Genomic DNA, 10725 nt, shown 5'->3' with positions numbered 1-10725 from the left:
ACGATCATGATCTCGAACGCACATTCAGATTATCATATAATTTATTTCTCCAATGACGTCGCGTTCGCTTGACGTGATTCATTATCGCATGATGACGATGACGATGATGATAGTGATAGTGAGCGGTGGCAGTGAGTTTGTCTGGTGCAATAAACAGCAAAATACGTGTCAAGGATAATTCTTTTCTAAAAATTCGCCCGTAAGGCATTAATCCGATAAAATCTTTTCTTCCAGATCTTCAACGTATATACGCTGAAACGTAAATTTTTATCTGTAATATAATAAGGGAATTTATCCATGTAATAGATTTTTCATGGGTTTATGTTAAATATCATAATATAAGGGCTGATTTTCGTGTCGCGCCCAGGGGGCAAATTGGCGAGCGTCGAGTCTCCTCGAAAAATTGGCTATCTCACTTTAGCTAGAGAGCACCCGATACGCTCGTACGCGATGTTCCGCGCGCGACCACGCGCGATACAGAAAGTCTTATCAATGTCCAGACTCTAGTGATAATTGAAGAAAAAGAACGGGAAAGACGATCAAGAATTAATTATTAATCAGCACGGGTATGTCGTTGCTTCTGTCGTAAACCACTATCGTCTCTCCCTCTCTCCAGATATTTGTCGATCGCGTGTTACGAACGTCTCGCTTGGTCTCGTATGTTTGCGGTTTGCAGCTTGCAGTTTGCAGTCGTTATCGCGTCCGCGTTACACGTTGATAGAACCGATGGAGGAATGCGCGTGACGAGAAAACTGCTCGCTCGTCGGTAAAAATAAGGATTCGCCGAGTGGACCAATATTCGACGACGTCGTCGTTCCACAGATTCTTCAAGATCATCGTGCCATGAAACGTCGCTTCTCGGCCTCGAGGAAGAAGACCAGAGTTCATTTCGCACTTCCGTGTTGACAAACTTACTTTCGCACGAGATAACCTCGCGGAGGACGGATTTCTCTGCAGCTTTCTGTGCTATGTACGACCATATATCCGCGTCTCCTTCTCATTTCTATTTGCTTCAATGTTAATTGCTTTTGGCAATTAGCGAAAACATGTTATCGTAAAACATGTAAAAGATAATTGAATAATTCAATCAAAAGTGCTGCTGGTTCTGTCAAACCATGATAACATCTCGGTCCAAATTGTTGCAAGAACAAATTAACAAGATCGTAACTAAGAGAATTTTGTAAATAATATTGCAATCTTAAATATATGCCGAAAACAGATGAGTAAAATCTACTTCATCTGTTTCTTCATCTACTTCATCTCTGTATTCATATCTATTTAAATAGATTAATTTTATATATTAACAAAAGTGATTCTCGACGTTACAATGGGAAACAATAGAGCAATTGAGAATCAGGGCTATAAACGCACAATTACATTTTCGATTTAAACTTCGTTTATTAATAGGGTAGTTTATTAAAGGTTCCAAACATTTCCACTCAATTTTGAGTTATCTTCAATGGTACAATAAAGTAAAGGTATAACTCTAGTCAGTCCATGAGCCCAACCATAAAAATTAATGATATATCAATCATGTTAATCAATTGAATGAAATCATTGATTAATCTTTAATGTGAGTATATGTATCTGTCATCTTTCATGTTAAAGATTAATTTTAATCTCAATTCAACTTGCTTTTTATCTATTTTCTCACTTATAAGAATTAAAGATAAAAAGAACTTAATTAAATCGAGATTAAAATTAAATTAATCTATATAGAAATGGACACTGAAACAAATTTTAGTCAACATTTGTTTTTGGCATTTATCATTTCTATTTTGATAGAAATGGATATTAGATATCTTATAAATATTGCAAAGATCTATAGGATAACTTTTTTATATAACTTTAGAGTAAATTAGTCTTGGAAAAAAATTGTTAATATCAATAAGTGCTAATTGTATAATATTTGTTTATCATGACAATTGTTTACTCATGAATGATTTAAGATTTAATTATTGATTTAAAGCCAATTTTAAAAATTAAAACTACAGATAATTTTAATAATATCGTGATTTTAACAGAGCCATCTCAGAGCAAGATGTCGTTGATTGAGGGAGTAGGCGATGAAGTCACAGACTTCTTCATTATCATGACTGTACTGCTGGTGGGATGGCTTGCTTGGTGCTCGACGAGTATAGCAGATCAGCCACTGATACGTACAGTACTTATTTTGCGTGACCGGGCGCCAATACATCTCTCTTCGGTTAGAACCAGTCGTCAGTCAACAAATAGTCTTGGCATCCAAGATATCGGTCGGTCTCGTAATTCAGAAGGAATAGAAGAGGAAACATCAGAGATAACTTCGAATATCAGTGATAATATACAGTCGTCCACAAGTTGTCCAAATACAACTTCCATGGGTAAGTATTTTTTTTGTTTTTTCTATTTTAACCCGATTGTTACTTAAAATCTCTTTCGTATGTTATGATATCAGAAACGAGCGAGATTACTCAAGAAGTCTCAAGAACAACGGAACCTACAGCGGCAGAAGAAGTACTTATCGAAGCCATGGATTCGTTCAATAGTTCTGATCGATCACTTTTACAAAGAACTACCAAGGCAGATAACTCTAGCTTGACGTTGGATCAAACTGCTAGTGGTACGTCAGAACTTATGTCAGAAGAATCAAACTTAACAACTGATGACAATAGTGACATTATTATAAAATTGAAATTCATAAATGACGATCAGAAAATAGTTACTGGAAGTCTCAAAGAAATGTTGGGTGATTTTAAAAGGTAATTTTCTATGTATTTCTATGTATTTCTATGTATTTCTATTATGAGATATTATTCAAATTTCAATTACACACTTTATTCTACGCCGCTAGAGAAAGCAATTCGATTTTTTAATCATTTCTTATTTCATGTATCTTATGATGTATTCATATATCTTACAGGAGGCACTTTCAAATAGAATTGGAAGCACACAAAGTGATATGTTTGGTATTTAATGGTCGCATATTGCAACCCGATACTAAAACCCTCGAACAGTGCGGCTTGTTTAACGATTGCGTAGTCCATTGCTGGGTGCATCAACCGCGACCAGCCGCTGTACCGTCGTCCCAGACGTCCACTTTGGACAATTCATCGTCCATTTACTTTAACTCTCAACCGTTCTCAGATCTACCTACAGGCACGGGGATGAGTTCTGTGCACAACGAATGGGATTTGAATCGGCTCTTAGTAAGCATTCTGATGGTCATCCTAGGTCTCGCGTGGTACTCACGGTATTATTACGCTCAAGTCTTCACCGCAACGACCACGCTCGCGCTCTACGCGTTAACCGCGATCTTTACCGTCTCGTTGTTTAGTAACTTCTTTCCTGATCAAGATAACATTCGGAATGTAGAATGAGATGACGACGACGACGATGACTACGATTACGACTACGACTATGACTACGATTACGATTATGACTACGACTATGACTATGACTACAACTATAGTTACCATTATTAAATATTAATAAAGGCACCTTAAATACAATTGGTTTAACATATAACGTAACGTTTGAACGTACCATGTACATGATAGGTGACCAAACGATAATCTTCGTCGTGGAGCATCCGCTTGTACATAACACTCAAGATCAGGTTTATCATTGATGATAACGAGTTCATTACAATTGTAATTTTCATCTTTCTCAATATTAATCTCGAAGACATCGATCGCAAAATAGTGCAATGTATCTTTCTATTGATGTATGTTTCTGTCGAATCGTAATTGTTATACGCAGAAAATACGTTTAAATTGTCGCATAAATTTTTTTGCGTCATTCTTTGCAGAAAATCTGGAAGAAAATTTCTTTATGATGACAGCAGATAATGAATCTGCCTGCCAGTATTCATTATATAATATATAAGGTGCCTCGAAATTTAAGAGCGAATTAAAATATCACAGCAAGAAAATTATCAAAAAAATAAGTAAAATATTCATTTTTCATTTCAAGTAGTAGTTTTTGAGATATAATGCTTTAAAATTGCTAATGTCAGTGAACATTTCAAATACATGCTCAGTAACGCGGTCGATACCGCGATTCACGGATAAATAGTCATTTAACTATGATCGATCAACTTTAAAGCATTACATCTCAAAAATTATTGCTTGAAATAAAAAAATGACAAATACTTTTATTACTTTTTTTTTTAGAACTTTTTTGCTGCGGTATTTCGATTTGCGAATTTTGGAACACTCTATATTTCAAATATATATGTGTGTGTGTGTGTGTGTGTGTGTGTGCGCGCGCGCGCGCACACACACACACACACACACACACACACATATACATACACACATATATATTACAAATTATGTTTCTATTTAAAAAATATATAGTATTATCATCCATTAAATTTAAAATTTAATGAATAATAGAAATAAAGACAACTACGTTTGAATGTTGCGTTGAAGATGCAGTTCTTAAATAATAATCAATTAAAGTTGGCTTTTCATGAATTTTTATTTTATGTTCAAGAATGTAATAACATAATTAATATTGGATTCTGTTGGTATATCTTTACTTATGTGAAAATGAGAATTTTTAAATGGCCAACTATTTATTATTTAGAAACGATTGCATTTTAACATTTATTCAAACGTAATCATTTTTATCTCTATTTCTTGTATTCCTTATTAAATTCTTTTAAATTTAATGAAAGTTGTTGTACATAATTATTATTCAAAAGTATCGTTTTGTAATGATGTTCATCACAATTCTGAAGGAATAATTCTAAATAAAAAATTGATAGATTATTTCTTCAATTTTCATTGTAATTAATTCTAAATTAAGATGAGAATCATAAAAATATTTTCTACATGTTATTATTTATCATTGTTTTCTTCAATTTTTTAATATATTATATTGTTGGTGCTACTTAAATAACATTTTGATTAACTGATTTAATAGAATAATTTTAGCGCATATTTAACATATTGTCTGTCATCATGTGTGAATGAACTCAATTTTATGAAGAATTCGCAGGAAATCAAACATTTTTTTTTTCATAATTTACTCTTTTTATCACAAAATATTTAAAAACAAGATTTTTTGCAAAAATTTCAATTCAAAATGTCAATTCATATTTGAATGATGTTCGCGAAAATGAGCCATGTCGCTCATATATTAATGATACATGATGTGACAATGTGTTAACCATTATAGGAATATGGGTAATTATGTCTAATAAACATGTGAGTTGCAGTTACCATTAGTGTAAAACAAATTCATTTGAATGGATTTTGATATAGAGGTGGTGTTGATATAGAGGAAAGAATCATTTGCGATCTCTGTCCAAAACAGCGAAACTCGAAAGCGTCAATGTTTACGTTATACGATTTGTACGTGAGAAATGATTGCAGTATGTTAATAAAATCAATCTTTTCTAAAAAAAAAAAAAAAAATAAAAGTAAATAATGAAAACTAGATTACTAAACATATTCATGCTGGACAGATTCTGAAGAATATACAAATATATAAATCTCACCAAAAGTGCTTATGGTATAACAAAAAGACGGGCGCGCGATAAAAAAAAGAGTATACTATACGTATACTATATGTATACGTGTGTGTGTATATACACATGCATGCATATTATATGCATGTGTGTGTGTGTGTGTATATATATATATATATATATATATGCAGTCTGATTTACTATAGATATTATGTAATTTGTTAGAGTTAAATTAATAATTATATTACAATTGTTTTAGTTAATTCCAATAAATGTCTATTTATTTGATACTTTCATGATATAGTAGTATAGCTTCTCATTTCCTATAAATATAAATGTATCATATTAATATGTTAAAAAAGATTTAGCAATTAATTTTTTCTACACAATAATTCAAAAGTCATTCTTTGTAATAATTCAATAGCACTGCATAATGTACAAGTCGAGTATGTTAGTTAAGAAATTAACGTTAAAAGTATAATTGTGAAATAATTCTCTTTATTTTATAATCTATGAAATAATCAGTATGTAAACCTTCATGAAAAAAAAATTTATTTTAGATCACGTAATACCATAGTATATTAACTCATGTGTTAAATAAATACAAATTCGCTGTAAAATGTACACAGCGTCATAAAATTATAAATATCGCTTTGTAACGTGTCTCATACTGTCATTGAGACAAAAAAAATTAAATAATGTAATAATTTAATTTTTACTTGATCTTACAAATACAATGCAAAATGTTGTCCTTCTAGGAACTTAAGAAATGACAAAAATATTACAAAGTATTTAAGATTGCAAGTTTGGACAAGATTTAGTGCTCTTCTTCAACCTATTGATAAAATAACAAATAACCTTTATATATTAAAAAGCAATTATGTCGCTTTCAATACTCGTAACGTTTGTTTGTCGAATGTGTTTTTCTCCACCGGTGTATCGTCCAATGTTTTGATAAATTTCTTCGAATTGAGATACAAATCGTATGAGCAGCCATAAATACCGAATATTAAATCGATCTCTTGTTTCAGACGTTTATACGTAATAGGCCCTAGTTTCGGATCGTCCAATAAAATTCTACCATTCGAGAATGACCCATATCGTGGTTGTATATTTTCCAGCATTACGTTAATATAAGAGGATCCTGATTCCGCTGACAATGCATTGTCATCTCGTTTAGATGTATAATCGGCCTGTATTTTGACCAACATGAGCCTCATGTCTACATTCTTGATTTTCTGCATCTCCTCGAGAATTATTGCGGCATTGGACGGCAATTCTGTCACGTCCCTCTGCAGAGTCTTGGTCGCATTCTCGATGAATTCCTTATGGCTGACGATTACCTTGGCTAAATTGCTGCTCGCGTCCTTGATCTCATAATACGCGATAGCTTCGTCAGAAGGCACGAGCCGTGCCTTTTTCCGTAGTTTTTGCACTCGATTAATCACTTCTCGCGCTATTCCCTCGTTGTGCATAGCCTCGTCAGCGGTAACGTCCAGGAGTATCAGTACGCTTCCCTCGCTGTGGGCTTCGTATTGCTTTGACAATTGTTCGGCGGTCGGGCCAGTAAAACTAAACATCAAACGCAGATCTTGTTCGTCAAGCTTGTGACCCTGTACAACAATCTCTTTCATGGTGATGAACTTTTGCAGCTGCTCATCGGATAACTCTTTAATGGCTTGAGTGATTTGTTTGAACTCGCTTTTTAAACGAGCACCGAGTATCTTATGATCTGGTTCGGCTCTCAAGGTCACACCGTATTTCTCTTTGTCAGTAGTAATAATTAATTTCTTGACATTGAGCTCCTCAAGTATGTAAGACTCTAATGAGACGATGTCCTTCAGTACCTCGGCATTTTGATGGATCACCACGATCTCTGGCAAAGGATATTTCGTGGGTATGACTCTTCTATCTCGCACGATGCGGCCGAGCTGAATGACGGACTGCATATGCGAGACAGCCTTTTCCGTATTCTTGTCGATTAAGTGTTTACGTGCCTGTGGTATTAATTGATAATGTACACTGTTCTTATCTGGTACATATGAAGAAACCCATTTGAACAGCCGCTGAAACATAAATTCTGTTAAGAATGGCGTGAACGGTGCGTAAGTTTGCACCATTGTATAAATCGTCAAGAACAGAGTCGTTAACGCATTCTTACAATCTTCCGGATTGTCCTCACCCTTGATGCGTTTTCTATTCATTCTCACGTACCAATTTGTAAGATTATCTATATATTTTATTAGATAGGGAACTACAGTGTACAATCTGTAGTTCTTCATCTCTGACTTCAGGAAAGCTAACAACGACTGTGTGAAGGATATGATCCATCTATCCATTATATTATTGGAAGAGGAATCCTGGCTTTCATCAAAGGTAAACGTGGTCCCTATCTCCTTCTCGTATCGCTCGATATTCTGAATGAGGAAACGGAACGCGTTGTACCATGGCAAGAAGACGTCCTTGATGATGTCTCTTACACCCTCCTCCTTAAATCGCAAATTTTCGGCTCTCACAACTGGCGAATTGATTAAATAGAGGCGCAAAGCATCCGCTCCGTATTGGTCGACCACTTTCATGGGATCAGGATAATTTTTTTTACGTTTTGACATCTTCTGGCCATCGGACGCAAGAACCAAGCCGTTGACCACAAGATTCTTGAATGGCGCTTTGCCGAACAACGCGGTGGATATCACCAAGAGCGTGTAGAACCAACCACGCGTCTGATCAATTCCCTCGGCAATAAAGTCTGCTGGAAAATATTCGTTAAAGTCTTCCCAGTGTTCAAATGGATAGTGCATCTGTGCATATGGCATAGATCCGGATTCAAACCAGCAGTCAAAAACTTCAGGTACACGACGTAACGGTAGCTGTCCCGGCCGTTTCGATGGTATTGTCAGGTGATCGATGCTCTCACGATGGATATCAGTCACTTTTACGCCCGTCAATTGCTCCAATTCTGCGATACTACCCACACATACAGTTTCCTCCCTGTCCTCCGAGATCCACAGCGGTATGGGATTGCCCCAATAGCGATTTCTACTAATGGCCCAATCGCGCGCGTCGCGCAACCAGTTGCCAAATCGTTTCTCTTTCACGTAATTCGGCACCCAGTAAGTTTCATTGTTCGCTGTAAGCAGCTTATCTTTGATCACGTCCACTTTTAGAAACCAAGAAGGCACAGCTTTGTAAATAAGCGGCGTGTCGGTTCTCCAACAGAACGGATAGCTGTGCTTCACCGTGCTACTGACGACCAACCTCTTTTTAAATTGAAGATATTTGATTATCTCCCTATCTGCATCCTTGACATACTTGCCAACAAAATCGTGTACTGGCTCTGTGAAGCAGCCACAACTATCCACGGGGCATACCATTTCCTGATCTTTACTTATGATGCCATTTTCCAAGCAGCATCGAAAATCGTCCTCTCCAAAATATGGGGCTTGATGGACAATGCCAGTGCCAGTTTCAGCTGTAACGTAAGTATCATTCAATACTTTGAATGCACCCTTCTCTTTATAATGTGCAAAGTATGGAAACAGTGGTTCGTATGCCTTCCCCTTCAAGTCTACACCTTTTCTCCTATTTACTATAACAAAAGAACCTTTAAGGGTATGCAATTGAGTCTCCAATATAATATAAATGTCACCACTGTTCTCATCCCTCACATCTACATATTCGAAGGTAGGATTCACACACAATGCCATATTACTGGGTAATGTCCAAGGAGTAGTAGTCCAAGCCAACATGTATACTCCTGGTTCATCCAACAGAGGAAAGGTCACAATAACCGACGGATCAACTACATCTTTGTAATTCTGACCTGCTTCAAAGTTGGACAACGGCGTGTTACAGGAGGTAGAATAAGGCATCACCTTAACACCTTCATATATCAAGCCTTTGATATATAACTGTTTAAATATCCACCAAATGGATTCCATATACCACGCGTACATGGTCTTGTAGTCATTCCTGAAGTCAATCCATCGTCCCATTCGGTTGACGATTCTCTCCCATTCCTCGGCATACCTCATAACAATGTTACGGCATTCTTGATTATACGTAGCGATGCCCATTTTGGCAACGTCGTCGGGCCCCTTAATATTCAGCCTTTTGTCTATCTCATTCTCTACTGGAAGACCATGACAGTCCCAGCCGAACCGTCGTTCCACGTGGTAGCCACATTGATACGCATACCTCGTGACGATGTCCTTTATCGTTCCAGCGAGAATGTGGCCGTAATGCGGCAGCCCGGTGGCGAACGGTGGCCCATCATAGAATGAATACTTCGGCCGATCTTTCGATAAACGCAGACTCTTGCGAAATACATCCAATTTTTTCCATAAGTTCAATGTCGCTTCCTCTTCTTTCGCGAAGTTAATGGTCTCTGATAGCTTTTCCATCCCTCTGGGAACTCTCTTGGGTAAAGTCGAGTAAAACGTTATATCTTATTTATACCTTTATTATCTAACCGGGCGTACCGGCTGGAATCCTTGGACAGCGAATTGATGTAACCTCTGACAATGTGTCGCGCGAAATAGAATCCAGATAGGACTTTTATGCGCATGCATAAGCACGTGTCATTGAAGGCTAGTTATACGATACTTTCTGAACACTGATTGGCTGTAGGATAAGAAATTTTGAGAGTGCCAAAAAATCTCTATTCTGAAACCAATCATCATGTTTGAAAACTTGTTGGTGACACGTGATTTGTTTAGGCGATCACATGCCGACTTTGATGAACTCGTAGTAACAAACTCAAATATATTCAGATCAAAATAAATTCATAATCAAATAAATTCATATTTACCTTAAGATAGTTATTTACTAATCCACGAACACATTAAAAATAATTATCTATTGCCACTAAAATATTTATTATATGAGGTAAGTGTGAACATAATTATGAATTTATTTTGTCATAATGTCTCGCTATTAAATCGATATTTTGTGATATGTTCTGATATTAATTATATATACAAATGTAATGTACAAATAGGTTTTGTATAGAAGCAGAAATAATTTTTTTTAATAAAAAATGTATTTGTATGAAATTCGACATTGTTGAAGGGACCCAATTCATTTAGTCATTTGGCTGCGTTCAGCGAACACAACAGTTGAACAACTGATCATTGAGCGCTTTTTGAGCATAAAGTGATTCGTGAATAGTTTCCTGAACGATCTAAACATTTATTGACATGCGCAATATGTATGTACACAAAACACAATCTTTATTTAAAAATGGTATATACCACATTATTGTGTCG

At 35.8% G+C, this 10725-nt stretch overlaps 2 protein-coding genes across 5 annotated transcripts; one reads left to right on the top strand and one right to left on the bottom strand.

Annotated features, from left to right (window-relative positions):
* Positions 1 to 45: 45 nt before the first annotated feature.
* Positions 46 to 5757, top strand: LOC105427118 (transmembrane and ubiquitin-like domain-containing protein 2). 4 transcript variants are annotated; one of them, XM_011638715.3, is made up of 4 exons: positions 46 to 199; positions 2025 to 2363; positions 2438 to 2741; positions 2903 to 5757. In XM_011638715.3, the coding sequence occupies exons 2-4, from the start codon at positions 2042 to 2044 to the stop codon at positions 3357 to 3359; spliced, it is 1083 nt and encodes a 360-aa protein (XP_011637017.1). In that variant the 5' UTR covers positions 46 to 199; positions 2025 to 2041; the 3' UTR covers positions 3360 to 5757. The 4 variants fall into 4 exon arrangements, with proteins under 4 accessions (XP_011637017.1, XP_011637019.1, XP_011637016.1 ...); XM_011638717.3 differs by lacking the exon at positions 46 to 199 and adding an exon at positions 219 to 566; XM_011638714.2 differs by lacking the exon at positions 46 to 199 and adding an exon at positions 573 to 970.
* Positions 5758 to 5993: 236 nt separating this feature from the next.
* On the bottom strand, positions 5994 to 10012 carry IleRS (Isoleucyl-tRNA synthetase). Its single transcript, XM_011638713.3, has one exon. The coding sequence runs from the start codon at positions 9859 to 9861 to the stop codon at positions 6337 to 6339; it is 3525 nt and encodes a 1174-aa protein (XP_011637015.2). The 5' UTR covers positions 9862 to 10012; the 3' UTR covers positions 5994 to 6336.
* Between the last annotated feature and the right edge of the window lie 713 nt (positions 10013 to 10725).

Source organism: Pogonomyrmex barbatus, unplaced genomic scaffold (genome assembly GCF_055798465.1).
Source record: "Pogonomyrmex barbatus isolate J1 unplaced genomic scaffold, ASM5579846v1 scaffold3, whole genome shotgun sequence".
NCBI classification, from domain to species: Eukaryota; Metazoa; Arthropoda; class Insecta; order Hymenoptera; family Formicidae; genus Pogonomyrmex; species Pogonomyrmex barbatus.
This window is presented reverse-complemented; position numbering and strand designations above follow the sequence as displayed.